Raw genomic sequence first — 17,891 nt, 5'->3', positions numbered from 1 at the left:
AGCCCTACATTCGGTGAGTATGTCCTGGGGGGGCTGCAGCAAGTTTGGGAGTCAGGACATGGTGGAGGGAAGGCGAGGGCTCTGGGGCCTGGAAACAGGTTTCTCCCTGGCGGCCCTAGGCTGTCCTCCCCCGTGGGTAGCCTCCTGTACAGGGCCAGCAGCCACCCCAATTCTTGGAGTTGTATCTTGGCCCTCACTCATGGGAGTGGTCTGGTCAGTTTCTAGTATCCTCGCCTCTCACTTGCTGAGTGATCTTGAACAAGTTGCTCGCCTCCTCTGTGATCCAGTCTCATCCCGTGAAAGGAGCTAGGTTGGGGGAATTCTACCTGGTCCTTCCTGTTTTTCTCCTCCTTGAAGATGTCTTTGAAGGGCCAATTAGTTCATACATCTGTTAACCATTGACTGAGTAACTTCTGGGGTCTCAGCTCTGTGCTGGACTCTAGGGTTCCTGATTTGATTAAGACCACTGCCACAGTAGGGGGTGAGCACCTGGCTGCCCCATACCCTTATACCCATCCAGGAGGGTGTGGGGAGCAGCTCTTTGAAGGACTTGGACTTTTGGCACAGGAGAAAGTTGGGTGAGGAGGACACTGCTGGCAGGGGAGCAACAAGTACATAGGGATAAGGGTGTAGAGGTGTGTGTGTGCGCGCACGCGCACGTGCGTGTGTGTGCGTGGGAGGGTGTATAAATGTGACAAGGGACTATTAGATGCGGGTGTGGGTTTAGGGTGAAGGTGGCCTGAACCTGAGAGGACAGGTGTTGGGCAGATGTAGTTCTGGAAGCCTGGGCCAGGACATGGGACAGGCACGGAACTAGGGAAACAGGTGTGGTTTTTGCAAGGACAGATGTGGCCCTAGGGGACAGGAGTGGGTCTGGGGGAAAACATAGGCCTGTAGGTAGGCATGGACCCAGGGGACAGGCAGAGGCTTGGGGTACATGAGTGGTATGGGCGAGAGGGGTAGCTGTGGGTCTGTGGGCAGGTGTGGGTGAGGGGCAGAGGGAACCATGGTTGGGGACGGGCATGGGTGCTGGGGCACCTGGACTCATGCGGGGCAGGGGTAAGGGATCTAGGCATAGCCTGGGGCACAAGCATGGGCTGTGAAGGAGAGAGGTGTGTGCGTGTGGGGGTGGTAATCAGCCAAGGGCTCGTGAGCAGGTGTGGCCAGCGTGAGGGCAGTTGCATGGGCAGACACGGCTGGGCTGGGCTGGTGTGTATTCCCACAGGCGCGTGCTGGAGGCAGCACGGAAGGCCAACCAGACAGGCCACTTCTTCTGGATGGGCTCAGACAGCTGGGGTTCCAAGATCGCACCTGTGCTGCACCTGGAGGAGGTGGCTGAGGGCGCTGTCACTATCCTCCCCAAGAGGATGTCTGTCCGAGGTAGGCCCAGCAGGCCCAGGCGGTGCACTCACCGCTCCCACTTACCACCACTGTCAGTGTCATCCCTAACTGTCCCCTCTACGATCCCCCTGCCACTTCCTTCCTCTCCCACTCCTCATTTTCCCACAGCCTGTCTATCTTCTTCCTTGGCTCACGGCCTCTTTGTGCTGGTCTGAGAGGCCTTTCTGGCCACACTCAACCCCGCAGGATGTGAATCCGGATTCAGGACTTTTCTTCCTCTCTTCTCAGAGGTTTCTGGGTGTGGGAGACATGTGGCACATACAAGAGGCTCATTTATCAAGGACTGTCCTTCATCTCATATACTCCCATCCCTTCTCCACCTGTGACAGGGCCCTTGTCCTGCTGGGAGGGAGTCCTTTGCTGGAAGGGGCTGGGAGCTGCCAGCCGGCTACAAGAAAAAGGTGCTGTGCCAGGGGCAGGGAACTCCCTGCAGAGCCTGCCTGGGTCCGGGAGGCCCTGGGTAGTATTGGGATTGGGCCTGCGCTGCTCAGCAACCTTTCTTCTTGGGACAGAACCCACGGTCACCCTGGGCAGGAATAGACTGCTCTGGCCAGAACCTTACTGTGAGTGAGGTGTGAAGTTCCCGTTAATGGCCCAATGTGCCAGAGACCTCACTGTCCTCACCAAAGGGGAGGTAGGCTCCCAGGGCCTTCTCCCCTGCTCTCACTCCGTTCACCAAGTTTTCCAAGAGACCAAGGCCTGAGCAGAGGAGAGACTTGCTCAAGGTCACACAGCAGCATCCTCTATTCACCTTGAAGCAGAGGGAACACAGGCAGCATTTTCCACACCACCCCTCTCAGCCTCAAGCCATAATAAACACAAAATAGTAACTATGGCTGTGTATCTACAAATGCCAGGCCCCTTACAGATGTCTCGGTTAGTCTTCCCAGCAACCACGTGAGACACTTTTATCCACCTTTAGTAGGTGAATACATTGAGGCTCAGAGAGATTAAGTGACATATAGTGGCTATTAAGTGACAGAGCTGGGATTTGAACCTAAGACTTGCCTGACAAATCCTTTTTCTATCTGGGACATTAAAGAAGCCTTTAGAGCAGTGATTCTCATTTGGGGGTGCTTTTGACCCTAAAGGGACATTTAACAATGTCTGGAGACATTTTTGGTTGTCGCAATTGGGGGAATTAGCTACTGGCATCTAGTGGGGAGAGGCCAGGGATGTTGACAGCCTCCCTCAACTAAGATTGATGGGGTCCAAAGTGTCCCTAGTGCTAAGGTTGAGAAACCTTGCTCTAGGCCAGTTCTCCATCAATGCCAACATTTCTCCTACAGCTCTGACAGACAGTCATTGAGCGTCCATTGGACCCTGCCATAGCCAGGAAGCTTACCACTTGGTGTGGGCCCCACTGAACTTTCAGGTCTTCTGGCCTGTCCCAAGTAGCTGAATCAACTGCGCCCATTACACGAAACAGTCATCTATGCAGAAGGGGCACTGGGAGGAGAGAGAGGGCATTATTCACCCTCCAGCCTGCCCACCCTGGGACTGTTTTCTGGGCTTAGAGCAGAGTTGGTGAGTCCCCAGGAGCATATCGAAGAGGAGGCTGCATCTGTTAGTGATAGGGGGGTTCTGGACTTGAAGGGAGAAGATCCGGGTCCTGGTCTTGCCGTGTGTGACCTGGGTCATCCCTATCCTCTCTGGTGTGGGCTCCTCTTCAGAACCAGAGAGCTCAGATGCTTCCAGGCTTGGGCACCCCCCTACAACCTCTCTCACTCTAATCTCAGGACCTCCAGGTGGCTTCTTCTGAAAGAGGCCTGATATTAGCATTTTGGTAGTTAAAATGTGGCAGAAACATGCTCATTGTGTACTTCTTTTCCATAAAGGCAGCAGTTGTAAGATTATACATGCTCCCCTTGGGACTTAATACAGCTCTTTTCATTTTGAATGAAATAAAACGCTCCACATTTTGTTTTTTTCCACCTGGGCCCTGGATCAGAGGCTGTGCTCTTCCCTCCCTCCCTCCCTTCCTCTCTCTGCCTGGGGCCATCTCTAAGCCTGAGGGAAGGCGGAAGGACTGGGGACAGGTTGGAGAAGGGGGTTCATGAGGACCTGACGTCCTGGTTCCCTGCCAGGCTTCGACCGCTACTTCTCCAGCCGTACGCTGGACAACAACCGGCGCAACATCTGGTTTGCCGAGTTCTGGGAGGACAACTTCCATTGCAAGCTGAGCCGCCACGCGCTCAAGAAGGGCAGCCACGTCAAGAAATGCACCAGTGAGCACGCGCGCGCCGCCGCCGGGGCCCAGAACGTGGCCTTAGGGGGCGGGGCCAGAATAAGCCCTAAGTGGGTGGGGCGGTGGGGGAAAAGGCTGCAAACTGAGTAAGGGGCGCCTAAGGCAGATACTGCGGGGGTAAGAGTCCTCAGCGGCCCAGGCAACCAGGCGAGGAGGTGGGCCCCCACCCTGGAGCGGGGTTGTTTGCCTTGAGGGGGTGGGGCCCGAGGAGACCAGGGCCAATCAGAGTTAGACCCTGAGAAGCCTTGGGGGTGAGAGGGCTTATGATGGTAGAAGCCTCTGTGGTCTCTCCGAGGATAAGCAAATGATGACGCTGCTGACTGGGGGAAGTGGCTCCTGTGTCTCGGCAGAGGTGCCATCTGGTCTGTGGCTACCTTGGGTTTCATCTGGAGCCCACAGAACTGAGCTGACCCCAGCAGTCCTGTGTCTAGTCCTAATGCTCCGGGGTCTGAGCACTTTGCAGAAACCATCTCTAACCCCTCCACATTCCCTCAGTCACTCAGCAAACACCAGTTGGACTCCCAGGGCTAGCCTGGCTCTGTTCTAAGCATGGTGGATAGACCAGTGAATGAGAGTCAAAAGTTTCTTGGAGTTTTTATCCTAATGGGGAGACCAACAATGAACAAGATCAATAAGTAAATATAGAACATGTCAAAGGAAAATGTGCAGTAGAAGCAAATAAAACGGATAAGAAAGAGGAGGGCCTTCCTGCAAAGGTAACGTTTGAGCAGAGTCCTGAAAAGGACAGGGAATGAGCCATGGGAGTACAGAACAATGAGTCCATTTTACAGGTAGAAAAACAGATTTAGGGAAGGTAAGTAAAGGGACCTGAGTTTCACAGATGGAAGATGGTAGAGCAGAATTCGAACTCGGATTTGAGCTCTAGGCCTTCAGCCCCCTTTGGTTGCCAGCATGGTATGTCGACATTTGGATGTATTTGGATGTGGGTCCTAATGTGCTCTTGGTCTGGGCAGCTTTGCAGAAGGACCTGGCCTCAGTGACATTGGGAGGGCCCTGGGTGTCCCTCAGCTTGAGAGGCGCTTATGCAAGATGATGGACTCCCTTTTATATCCTCCTGGACTGACTCGTGCAGCTGGGGCAGAGGGCCAGATGACCAAGGGGCCACTGAAGGGGCTGCAGGGACATGTTGCATGAATCATTGTCAGTGGGTTGGTCCACTAGGACCAGGGAGGAGGGAGCATGATGAGGTGGGTGGGGAGCATGATGCCCTCTGGTGATGAGGGCACACTGGGAATCGTGGCCACTTGGTACTGTGGGTATCCCCTAGGGGCCCAGGCAAGTTCTTGTGTAGGAGTAGGTGGCAGAGTGTGTGTGTGTGTGTGTGTGTGTGTGTGTGTGTGTGTAAGCTTGTATGTTGATAGTGTGTGTATGAGTCAGTATGTAAGGGAGAAGGGGGATGTGTGCATGTGTCTTATGTGAGGGATTATGTTCCTGGGTGAGCTAATAACCGTAAATGCCACCGTTTATTGTGCATCTGCTATGTTCCAGACACTTTGAAGACATTATCTCATTTCACTCTTACAACAGCTCTAGGGACTTTTATGACCCCCCATATTATGGAGGAAGATATGGAGAGTCAGAGAGGCTAAGCAACTTGCCTAAGGCTTCACAGCAGAGTCTTCATCAGGCAGTAATCACAGCAGAGGTGCAAGTAGTCCAAACATGTCTGGGTGTGGGAGGCTGAGCTCTCATGGGTAGGGTGACTGTGCATCTTGTTCATTTCTTTTCTCCTGGCATAATTATTGAGAGCATCCCCCATCATTCTCAAAAGCGCCCAAGTGGGGATGGAAAATTATGGTTAACTTGATTATAGGTCATCAGATGTGGCTTGGGGATGAGGATTAGTGAGACTGTAAGTGGGGCTAGATGGATAACTGGTCTAGCCTGCCAAGGATACGGGGCTCTCTGGAGTCACTTCTTGGTCTGGGAGGGACGGTTGGGGAGCAGGCCTTGGTCAGTCCATGCAGGCTCTGTCCAGACTCAGTCAGGTCAGGATTTGCAAACATCTCCCAACTGGGCAGGTGAACCAGGGAGAGGGGCACCTCTCTAGCAGCCTTCAGGGAGGTGTGGGGGAAGCAGGACCAGAGCAGGATTCAGAAGAGTGTAGGGCTTCACCGTGAGCCTGAGGCAAGCTCCATGGCCTCTCTGTGCCTTTGCTTTCTCATCTGGGTAATGGGATTGATGGTGAGCCAGACCAGAGGGTGTCTCAGGACAAGTGAGAAAGTGTTAATGGAGGTCCTTTATGAATTGTAAAATGGTGGTTCTTGAGCCCGACTGTGCATTGGCATCACCTGGGAACTTTTAAAATGATACCAAGGCCCTACCTCCAGACCCACTGAACCGAACCTCAAAGGTGGGGCCTAGGCTGTGGTATTTTTTTAAAGCTCCCCAAATGATTTTATGTGTATTTAGGGCTAGGAAACTTGGGTGGGAACAGAGGTTCCCGAGCCTTGTTCACATTCAATCATCTGGGGACCTTTTAAAACTACTGATGCCTGACTCCCACCTCCAGACATTCTGATTGAATTGGTACTGGATGCAACCTGAGCATCAGGATTTATTTTAAAGTGCCCCAGGTGGTTCTATTGTGCAGCAAAGTTTGGGTGACTCAGAGGGAGAGGTGAGTGATGGGAAGGAGGATAGCATGAACCCCAGGCACAAGCAAAGGGGCAGAAGCTGGGGTGAACAGAGCTGCAGTGAGGAATGGAAGGACAGCACCTCGTAGCTAACCTAGATTCTTCTTGCTGCACCTGAAACCCCAGCAGAGGCTAGTAAGAGTGCTTGTGTGGCCCCAAATCAGGTGCGGTGAGTCCAGTGAGCCCGTTCATCTCTGAGTGAAGCGAGGAGTGGAGGAGCTGCTGAGTCCTGCTGTGGGTCCTGCCCTAGTTTGAGTTGAGCTGGTCTTTTGGGAGAATGTTTTAGGCCAGGAGGACTGGTGTGACACCCCTGGAGTGCTGGCTCTGGACTGAGCACCAGAAAGGGGGCAGGGGAAGGACTCTTCCCTGGGTCTGAATCTGACTCTGCCTCCTCCCTGCTGTGTGACCTTGGACAAGTTATTTAACCTCTCTGAGTCTCAGAACCTCGTCTGTAGAACAAGGAAGACAGTACTCATCTCAACGGGTTGTTGTGAGGGTTGGAGAAAATGTGTGTAAAGAGGCTGGATGAAAAACGATGCCTAGGAGAGGTGCTGATGAAATGGTTGTCGTTGTTGATATAGAGAGTGAGTGAGAGAGGTGGGATTTATAGGCATTTGAGTAATTTAACAGCTCAAGTCTGTTGGTACTGACTCTGTCAGCTATAGGATCCAAGATCCTGAGGCTGAATGTTCTAGGCTGTCACAGGTGTTGCACCCATTTATGGAATAGGAGACTGAGGCAGTTTGTGAACATCACAGCACTGGAGACTTGGCAGAGTTGGAGTCACCCCGAGGCAAGCCTGTCTCCAGAGCTGGTGCCCTGCTGCTCCTGCTTCCTTCTCTCTCACTCCCCCAGGCCCCTCTTTCTTCCCCTCAGCCAGCTCTGTATTTTCCATCTACCCCCACTCTGTCTCCAGAGCCCGGCTTTCCACTCATCTCTTCTAAGATGCCTGCGCCATCCACACTGGCGGCTGTGGATTGGCCCACTCTGGTCCGCTCAATGCTAATGGATTCAATAGTCAGCCTCTGCCTGCGTCAGCCCTACAGGCCCTGCCTGGCCTGCCCAAGATTTCACAGTGAACACTCCTGTGCTGCCCGTCCTTTGCTCTGCCAAATCCATTGTCTGCCATCCCAGGTCAACGGATCGGTCCAGTGGCCTTCTGAGAGGATGGAAAGGACCTTCTCATTCTGGGGTATAATGCTTGGGAAGGTTTGATACATCTTTCAAGGCTGCCTTCAGTTGAATTCCTTCCAAGACAAGGATTTGAGAGCAAGTAGTTTATTCGGGAGGGGATCCCAGGAAACACTGGTAGAGGAGGGAAGGCAGCCATAAAGGATGGGGTACCAAGCAGGTTGCCACTGAACAAGCTGGAGTTTTACTCTCCTGGGGCTGTGGGGACAGAGGATCATGCCTTTCAGTCATCCCACTGGAGGTGCCAGAGTGGGAGCTGGGGAATGTGTATACCATTTTCCAGTTCCCATCAATCATTGGTGGCTCTCCTGGAGCATGTTAATTCCTCAGCACCTCCAGCCTGCCAAATACCTGGGCAACGAGGGCTTCTGTGACCAGAGAAAGTTCAGAAGAGTATCAAAAGCTGGCAGTTGGAGATTGGGCTGGTGTGTCTTGAAATGGTAGGGGTGAGGGGGTATGGGTGAGCAGATTGGGTGTGAATGCTGGTGCTCCCACCTCCTAGCCTGTGGCCTCAGGCAGTTCATGTCACCTCCTGAGGCCCTAGTGTCTTCATCTGTAAAATGGGAGTCATTTTACTCACTCCTATCCCCCAGAGCCCTGTTCCTGGCAGAGCTGCTTCCCTTACAGTTTCCTGGAGAAGGGACGGAGGTGATCTGCAGGAAGCACTTGCAGATGGCCTGTGGATCACTCCACACCCAAGTAAGATAGGGGTCACTGAGTGGGCATCTCTGCAGCTGTCAAGGCCTGTAGGAGGGCAGCGCCTGCGTACCTCCTCTTCTCCTGGCTCCCTCCCTAGGAGCCTACAGAGCAGGGTTTGGGAATTAAAGCCGTAAACAAGGCAGATGTGGCATCCGTCTTTTTGACAGCACTGCCAGCCAAGTGATGGGTGAGTGGAGGAAGGCCCAGTTTATGAGGAAATAGGAGAAATTTACTGCTTGCTGTTCCTGGGGTTTAGGAGCTCTGAGAGTGAGGGCGGCTGCATGGCAGCTGGGATTGTGTGGGAAGATGCCGATTACCCAGCCTGTGCTGATAGTGACAACAACGACAACAGCTAATATTTATATAGCATTTATTGCTTGTCAAGCTCTGTGCTTTGCATTTAATTCTCATAGCAACCCATTTTACAGATGAGAAAACCAAGACATAGGTTAAAGAGTTGCCCAAAGTCACAAGGTAATTCGTAGTAGAACCGAGATTTGAATCCAGGCTTTCTAGCTCCAGAGATGTTTTGCCTCAGGCCAGCTGATGTCCCAGCCCCTCTTGGCTGTTCCAGCCTGACTTTGAAGGACCTTCCCAACTCCACATTCCCAAAAGGAACCAAGGAAGCCTCCTTCCTGGAGAAAAGAAGGAAGACCGATATTTGGAAGTACCTACTATGTGCCAGGCTGTGCCACCCATTAGAGGAACTCACATTTGCTCAAGCCATCAGCCATATTGTGGCCAGGGGGATCCTGGGCCCTTCCCTCAATGCTGCTTCTCACTTGTTCAGCTAGCATTTACTAAGGGGCTGACTGTGTGTCCAGTCCTTTGCTGGCATCTGGAGCTGTCCCTGCAGGTGGGAGACAAGATGGCCTTGCAGACAAGGTGGTACTTGATGGTGTGCTCCCAGCAGTTAGAAAAGTTGGCCTCCAGAAATGACCTAACGAGAGGTCAGAAGTCCTTACTGAGTAGGTGATACTTGAGCAAAGACCTAACAGCAACGAGAAGGGAGGCATGTGGAGACCTGGGGAAGAGCATACCAGACAGACGGCACAGCTTGTGCAAAAGCCCCAAGGTAGGCTCATACCTGGCAGGTCTGGGGAGCAGTGAGAAAACCCATGTGGCTGAAGCTGAGCAAGCAACAGGTAGATGAGGTCAGAGAGGGAGTGTGGGGGTGGTGCAGATCGCGTGGGCCTTGTAGACAGTTTGTAAGGATTTAGTCTTTTATGCAGAATGAGACAAGGCCGTTGCAGGGTTTGAAAGAGGATTGACGGGATCCGATTTATGTTCTAACAGGCCCACTCTGGCTGCTGCCCAGAGAGGAGAGAGGGATGCAGGTAGAATGGGAGGCTAGTGCTATAGCCCGTGTGGGAGGTGATGGGAGCCTGGAGCAGGGTGGTGGCCGTGGTGGAGGTGGTGAAAGGGGGTCAGATTTCTATAAGTTTTGCTGGGCAGCCAGAGTTTACTGAAGTGAGATTTGAGGTGAGAGAAAGATGACGGAAAATCAAGGATGACTCCAAGGTTCTTGGCCATGAACTGAGATGGAGGTCGTGGGTGGGGTGGGAGTGTCGGGCCGGAGAGGAAAGTTAGGAGTTCGGTTTAGGACCCGGAGAGTGAGAGTTCTGTGGGTGTCCTTGTGGTGTGTGGGGTGAGACCTGGAGTTAGGGGAGAGGTCCTGCTAGTTCTATAACTTGGGGAGTTGTCAGCATATGGATGGGACTGACTGGGAGCACAAGGGAGTGAATATGATTAGAGGTCTCTGAGGACTAAACTCTGGACACTGGAATGTCAAGGGGGCGGGGAGAGGCGCTGGCACAGGAGCTGAGCAGGAGCTGCCATGCAGGTGGCGGGGGGGGGACCTGAGCTGGGGTCCTGGAGTGAAGAGAGTGCATCCGGGCGGAGGGAGTGACCGACACCCTCACATGCTATTGAGGGGTCCAGTGAGATGAGAACTGAAAATAGATCACCGGCCTTAGCAACCTGGAATTTTCTTGGAGAGGAGGGTGTAAAACCTGGATTGGAGTTGATCAGGAGGTAAGCAGAGGAGAGAAGTTGACTTGAGTCGAGATAACTTTTTTGAGCAGTTTCATTATAAAGAGGGAAAGAGGGATATTAGATGGGGTGAAGTGTGGTCAAGAGAGGGTTTTTGTTGATTTCGGTGGGAGAAATTATAGTATATTCTATATTGATGGAAAAGATCCAGCAGAGGGAACACTAGATGCTGGAAGGGGAAAGCATGGCTGAGTGATGCGGGAGAGGAGATGTCCACATGTGTGTGTGTGAGGGGTAGTGACCATGATTCAGGCTCCCAGAGCTTTCAACCTTTTACTACTCCCTGGCCCTGGTCCTACCCTGTCTGAGCTAAGCCCAGGTTCTCGGGGTAAAGTGTGCAGGCCTCAGAACCAGCGAGTGGCAGAGAGCAGTCTTCTGGGAGCTGGCCTGTGTAGGTGCCAGGCATGGCCTCAATCACAGGTGTTACTGTTCTCTAATGGTCCTGGGTACCAACCTCATTTCACAAATGAGGGGACCAAAGCCCACAGATGCTAAGTGACTCATCAGGCCCACAAAAGGCTGAATGGGCGGGGGTGGGGGGGCTTTCAAGCTGCTCCCATCTGGCCCCGATATACATATCCTATTTCTCTAATGGGTCTGTAGACTTTGGGGTACATATTATTAAGGTCAGGCTCTCAGGGACCCAGGAGTTCCACGATGATTCTCAAACTTTATATTTTTACCCAGCGGCCATCCAGAAGTGGTCTTTACCGATTGCAAAGACACTACTACTTCTCCGTTGCTGTGATCATTTGCAGCTGGAAGTCACTGTCATAGCCAGGACTTCAGCTTCAGTTAGTATTTTCATCCTGGGGTCATATTCTTGGTAGTCTGAAGAATTGTTTTTATTCAAAAGGGGCCTGTGGCTAGCTCAAGGTTGTGGAGCCCTGGGCTGTAAACAACCAAATAGCTCTCAGATCTGGAAAGAGAATATTCGAGAGTCAGAACCCCACCCCTGCTGGGCATGCCACTTTACCTCCCCACCCCTAAGGTTATCCCCATCTGCTCCAACCAGTAACCCCCTAGACACCTGAGCTGGCTTTGCGTTCCCTAGGACAGGAGTTGGTAGAGAGCTGAGGTCGAGTTTTGGGGACAGACCTAGGGATGGAAGGGACCAGGCTGAGTTGTTTAGCGATACCCCAGACTGGAAAGCAGGTGGCTTGATGGAGGCTGAAAATTCAAGGGGAGGGGCCAGCAGAAGCCCGGTTGTGGGGTTGACGAACAAGTGTGTGACTCTGGAAGAGGGAGAGCCTGCCAGGCAGGACAGGGGTGTGGTGGATCCTGGCCTTGGCAGCAGGACCAGGAAGTAGCCTCAGGAAAACCCTGTGTTTCAGGGAGGTGACAGGGAGAGTGGCTCAACCACAGGTGGAGTCAGGAAAGAAGGGGCGTGGCCAGGAAGTACAATGTGGCAGCTTTCTCTCCATCTGAATATGGGCACTGAGCTGACCTGGGCCCCTATCCACAAATGTGTGTGAGCGCACGTGTGTGTGTGTGTGTGTGTGTGTGTGTGAGAACCAGCACATACCAGGTGGCAGACAGAATGGAAGGGAGGCCTTGGGCTAGGGCAGAGGCCTCTGGGGGAAGGAAGTTATCCAGTGGAGGAGTGTTGGGGAGGAGAGGGAAACAGGCTTATAGAGGATTGCTATGGACGAGGTATGATTCTGTGTTTTATATGTGCACCTCCTTCAGTCCTCCCAGTGGCCCCTCAAGGTAAGTGATATTATCCTGAATTTACATCTGAGGAAACTGAGGCTCTAGGAGATGAGTTACTTGGCCTGGGTCTTATAGCTGGTCCATGGCAGGGCCAGGAGTCAGGGCCAGCTGTGTTTGCTTGGTCTGCTATATCAGACAGCTCTCTCTCTGGGTGTATCCTGGTATGTACGCATACCTATGTGGGGTAACATGTGTGGACCTCAACCTGTGAAAGCAGACACTGCCGATGCCCCGGTGCCCCCTTGGCACTCACCGTCCCTGCCTTTGCCAGTGGAGTCAATGCCCCTGGGAGCAGCCTTCAGCCTAAGCCTGGCGGGAGCTGGGGTCTTTTTCCCCAGATGAGACAACCCTGAGGCATGTGCTGTACAGTCTCCTGGAGGTCCCCAGCAGGACTGAGTCCCACACCCAGTATTAGCAGCTTTCTTTTCCCTGTCTCACCCCCCCCCCCCCCCCCCCCCCCCCCCCCCCGGTGCTTCAGGTCATCATCACCTCCCAGGTAAAACACTTGCATTCGAATCCTTGTCAGGACCTGCTTGTGGGGCTTTTTGGACTGATAGTGGGAGAATCTGAATGACCACGTGCTTGTGTGAATGCCATACTAATTGTGTAATGGAATGTCATACTAATTGTGTAACTATATATCTTGTGTGTGTTTATAGGTACATTTTTGTTTAAATAAATCTGAACATGAGTATGTGTACAGACGTGTACAAACACAGGCAGGTTTGCGTGTTGCTATTCTATATGTGTTGATGTGAAAATATGTGGGGATATATTCGGTTGGTTTTGTATCCTGTGTGCGGGAGCTGCTTTATGAGTGTGCGTGTGTGTGTAGAACTCAGGAGGATTGCACTGGGCGGGGTGAGTTGTGGAGAGGTGAGGGAGAGTCAAGGAAGAGCTCTGATTATTTCAACCTTGAAAACTCATTTCAATTACAATTTACAACCTGCAGACGAAGGCTGCAGTCACCGTAGTAACCACAGCTGCGGGGTTTTGATGGAGAAAATCTTCTCCGGATGGTTCCCTGGCTGGCTGTCACCCGTGGCAGAGCCAAACGCATCTCTGGCTCATTGTGCCCGAGGACGCAATTAGGACATCTTCAAACTGTTGCTGCTGTCATTGCTGCCATGTGTCTGGAATTTATCTCTTCTACTAACTCTCAGAAATGTGTGTCTTGCTTCCTCCCAGAACTGTGGTGCCCTGCCTGGGCCTAGGGGTCTCACCCACTCATGAGAGGGCATTTTCTGACCCTTTTTCCCTTCATGGCCACTTACCTTCTCTAGCCGTGCAGACAGGATCCTTAACTCCTCGTTAGGCCTGGCCTGACAGCTGGCACAGGGCATGGGCCCCAGAGGAGGGCAGAGGAGGCAGTTTGGGGACTGGATGGAGGAAGAAGAAGGGGAAGGACAGTTCAGGATAGTGGAAACTCTTTTGGAGCCAGAGAGATTGGGTTCAAATCCTAGCCCTGCCACTTACCAGCCAGGCCAATCCCCAGGTATGTGTGAACACCTACTAGGTGCCAGAATTCTTGCAGACTCTGGAGACTCTGGGTATGTCACTCACCACCTGCAAACCTGTTCCCTCCTCTGTGAGGCGAGCAGTCCAGCCTACGTCCCAGAGCCTCAGGGAAGAGAAAATGCCAAGCGCTTGAAGGCTCCTGGTGAGCGCCAGCACGGCTTTTGGGTTATTTGTTGAGGAGCCGGGGGATGTGGAGAGCTCGCTGGTTATGGGCACAGCTTCAGGCGTTCAGGACAGAGCACCTTGTTCTTGTTTAACTTGCATTTGTGATTCCTGTACCCCTCCACCAAATGTGAGCACTCAGGCTTTGTCATTGTTGCTTCCTGTTGGGGTTTTGGGAGAAGGACCTTCAGGGTTTGAGGAATGTGTGTGCGCATGTGCGTGTGTGTGTGTGTGTGCGCGCGCGTGTGCGTGTATGTGTGTGTATGTGTGTGTGTAGAGGGTATGCTCAAGACTTGGTGCTCCCTTGTAAGTAAAGGTCCTTTGCAGGTCACCTCGATGCACCTGTTTGCTCAGCTGTAATTGGGCACAGACTTGAGGCAGAAGTCAAGGATGTGAAAGTGTGTTGAGAAGTCATGAAGTCCATGGCTAGCACCATGAGAACTCAGGTGGAGATTTGGAGGGGGCAGTGCTCAAGGACCACTGAGGGTCCACAGGAGCCTCTTCAGGCAGAGGCAGGCTTCCCTGAGGTGAAAGTGCTCCTGTGGGGTCATCCTCACTTCAGTGCCAGCACAGGTGGCTTCGCGACCCCAGTGAAAGCACTCTGTCCAGGACCCGAGTTCCAGGAGTGGATGCTTCAGCCAGACCCACTGAAGAAGGACCCCTGGGAAGACAGAGAGAGGAGAGGCTGAGGCAGCTCAGTTGGGGAGATGCAGCCAGTGTCTTTCAGCTTGCGTGTGTCCTTGACGTTAGAAGAGAGTGGCCTCCTCTCTGCAGTGGCCGCAGCCTCCTCCTTCTCTGTCCTGGTTAATAATTCAGTCTCTCATCCATCCATACTACAGCGAGGATGTGATGGGAACTGCAGGGGAGCTGAGTCTTACCTTCTTCAGACTGCAGAGGGCAGAACCTGGGGGCTGGAGGGAGCAAGTGTGGGGTCCGGGGCGGGTGCTTTTCAGGCCACCCTTCAGCCCCTTTTGGCATCCTTCGGTGACAGGATTGTCCCTTCCATTTCTCTCCCAGCTCTCAGAACCTTGTAATCAGAGGCCTCAGACAGGGGGTAGGCTGGCGAAGCTGGAGAATTCACTTTTTATATTCATCCCATCTCTGTTTGCGCCTTGGCTTAGAAATAGCTTTGCCTGTTTGCAAAGCTCTGCTGGCCCAGAACTCTGATCCCGGCCCTATGAGATAATACCATCGTTATCCTCATTTTGCAGATGAGGAGACTGAAGCCTGAGAGATAAAGTGACAGGTCTAAGGTCACATAGCTAGAGGTGTTGATGGAGCTGGGGTTCCAACCCAGGGAGTCTTGTGCAAATGCAGTGCAGCAGTAGCAGATAGTGAGGAGCTTAGCTGACCACTGAGAAACTAGGGGGGCAGCCTTGGAGCCCACCCCATCTCCAGCCCTAAGGCGACACCATAGGGCTGTGGGCTCTGTCTGGACCAAACAGTACCCCCAGAGCCAACTGTACAGCTGCCCCCAAACTGTCCAATCTGAGTAATGGTGACTCTTGATCTCTGTCCCCGAGGTTGGGGAAATGAGCCAGGTTCAGCCCTTGATCACAAGGTCTTGGTGGCTGAGGCAGGGATATGAGACATGCCACCAGCTCCACAGGAGCCCTAGGCAGCCAGAGTACAGTGGATGTTACCGGATAAAAACACAAAACCCCAAGGGGGTGAGCTGGTTGACTCCTACGGCCTCAGGTCAAATGCAGTCTGGGATGCAGGGCAGGGGAAGGGGCTGGAGCTGAGAGTGCTCGTCCTGTCACCTAGAGGCTGGCTGTGTGATCTGGGGCTCCCCTCCCTGGGTTTCGGTTTTCTTGTCTATAAAATGACAGAATTAGAGCAGGCGATCCCTATGGTCCTGCCATTCCTGGCATTGTGATCCCAGCATTATGATCTGTGAGCTAGGCTGAGAATGGGATGCGGGCCTGGCCTTGGGGTCCGCTGGCTGGTCACCTGGCTAGCTGAGGGGTGACAGATGCCATAGCCTGTTCATCTCACACTCTGGAAGGTGGGGTGGTGACCGTCCTTTCAAGTGTGAGGGGATTAGATGGTGGAGCAGACCACGGAGACAGCAGTGTGTTCTCCTGTACCCCGTGTCTTGCCTCTGAGGTGTTGAAGGAGGGGGATGGACACAGTGAACTTTGGAGTTCCCAGGGGATTAGGGCCTGATGCTAACCCCATCCTGACTCCACATAACAGAACTAGGGGCTCAGGACAGTGGCCCATGGGGCTGGGCACAGGTGTAGCCACTCATACTGCTGCCTGCTGGGGAATTACTTTGGCAGGGTGTGGCCTTGGCCATCTAGCAGGGCGGCATGGGGTGGCGGTAGCTTATGAGGCTTAATTTCCTTGTTCTGGCCTTGAGGAAGAGGCTGCCAGCCATGCTGTGTGCAGGGGCTGTGGCCTCAGGAGGGGAAGCCAGGCTTATGCAGTGCTCTGCTCATCCTTTCCCCACATCCTGCCATCCTTCTGCCCCCATGTCCTCACCTCAGAGTCCCTGCCCCCTTCTCTCTCCCCTCCTCACTTTCTTGTCCCCCGCTCCCCCAAATCTGGCTCTTACAATCCCCTCAGGCATAGTGTGGTACACAGGCTTGGAGCCAGAGTACCTGGGTTCAGATCCAGCTCTGTATGGTCCTGGAACGTCACTGAGCTTTTTTGTGCCTCAGTTTCTTCATCTCTATAACAAGGATAATTCCTCACCTCATAGCATCGTTGTGAGAATTCAATGAGTTAATACATATAAAGAGCTTAGAACAATGCTGGGCACAGAGAAGGTGCTCAGGAGAAGTTAGCAGCCCTTATTCTTCATTATCATTGTTACCCCAGGGCCCAGGCCAGGAAGCACCTCCTCCTCCAGAAAGCCATGCAGGCCTGCTCTCCCCGAGGGACCTTTGTCACCTACCTCAGAAAGCCCGCATCCTGACCACTTAGCACAATAGGAATGTGGTTTAGTCACCTACTCTGTGCCAAGTGTTTTCTGTACCTCATCTCATTTAAGTCTGGCAGCACCTCTGTGGGGCAGGATTATGATGTCCTTTTCACACCAAGGCCTCAGGCCGCCAAAGGGTTTGCGCAGGGCCCAGAGCATAGGGGTTGAGTGTGCCCAGAGCCTGGGGAGTCAGAATGGGAGGCCAGCACCCTGAGACCACGGCACCCTTGGGGAGCGACTTTGGTCCGCAGTGAGAAGGGGGTGGGGTGGGTTCCTCATTTTACAAAGTTTACTCACCCTGGCTAATGGAGGGTCACTGACTTGGGGGAGGAATGGGTGGGGACAATGGTGTCTTCTGGTATCTGGGGCAACTAGAGGCCATTGAGGGCATCTCAGAAAGCCTGGGTCCTGAAACTTGAGGGACTGTGGCCAGTTTCTCACCCTCTCTGCACCTTAGTTTCCTTATCTATACCCCGTGGTAGGGGTAGTGTCCTCTGGCTGGAGTGGCTGCCCATGGGTGAGCTGTTGTGGGGGCACCACTGCCCTCAGTGACAGAAAGAGTTCCTGTTCCAGTGATTTTTCCAGCCTGCCAGGACCAGCTGTCCCGTGGCTAGCCCAGGCCAGGCTTGGGGCAGGAAGGCAGGCACCATAGCTACAGGGTGATGGTGACAAGGGTGTCTGCTCTGGCTATTCTGGGGTCTTGGGGCACAGGGTCCGGGGTACAGTGGTGAGAGCAGCGGGCCCTCCCCTTCACCCTTTGGTGCCATTCCCCAGGTACCTCCAACAGACTGTCCCCTGGGGTGATGGAACAAGCACTGGGCTAGGAGCCAGGAGACCTGGGTGCTCTTGGATAGGCTCTGCCATCTTTCTAGGCTCCAGGGACTGCTCTGGTTCCCACTGCACTGTCTGCAAGGATGGTGGGCCTCGTGGGCACCCCCACTCTAGGTGTTTCATTGCAGACCGTGAGCGCATTGGGCAGGACTCAGCCTACGAGCAGGAGGGGAAGGTGCAGTTCGTGATTGACGCCGTGTACGCCATGGGCCATGCACTGCACGCTATGCACCGAGACCTGTGTCCGGGCCGTGTGGGGCTCTGCCCACGCATGGACCCCGTGGACGGCACCCAGCTGCTCAAGTACATCCGCAGTGTTAACTTCTCAGGTGGGGGCGCAGTGCATGGCACCACCCAACCCAGGTATCCTGGGCCATGCAACCAGGGAAAGGGGTCCTGTGCTCTGTGGGATGGGGTTGGGGGATCTCTTCAGATGTTTCTAAGGGGTGAAACCTCCCCAGATATTCCATGCAAGGATCTCCCCAGAGGC

The 17,891-nt window shown here is 53.5% G+C and overlaps 1 protein-coding gene across 2 annotated transcripts in view; it reads left to right on the top strand.

The window, feature by feature from the left end:
* Positions 1–17,891, top strand: part of GRM4 (glutamate metabotropic receptor 4) — a 115,116-nt gene that overhangs the window by 73,752 nt on the left and 23,473 nt on the right. Inside the window, exons 5-7 of one of the 2 annotated variants that reach the window (XM_011373483.2) lie at positions 1,226–1,380; positions 3,489–3,629; positions 17,530–17,730. In XM_011373483.2, coding sequence (XP_011371785.1) covers positions 1,226–1,380; positions 3,489–3,629; positions 17,530–17,730 — 497 coding nt within the window. The remainder of the gene's footprint in view (positions 1–1,225; positions 1,381–3,488; positions 3,630–17,529; positions 17,731–17,891) is intronic. The other variant, XM_011373484.2, reaches the window with a different exon arrangement.

The sequence above is a fragment of the Pteropus vampyrus genome, unplaced genomic scaffold, assembly GCF_000151845.1.
Source record: "Pteropus vampyrus isolate Shadow unplaced genomic scaffold, Pvam_2.0 Scaffold225, whole genome shotgun sequence".
NCBI lineage: Eukaryota > Metazoa > Chordata > Mammalia > Chiroptera > Pteropodidae > Pteropus > Pteropus vampyrus.
This window is presented reverse-complemented; position numbering and strand designations above follow the sequence as displayed.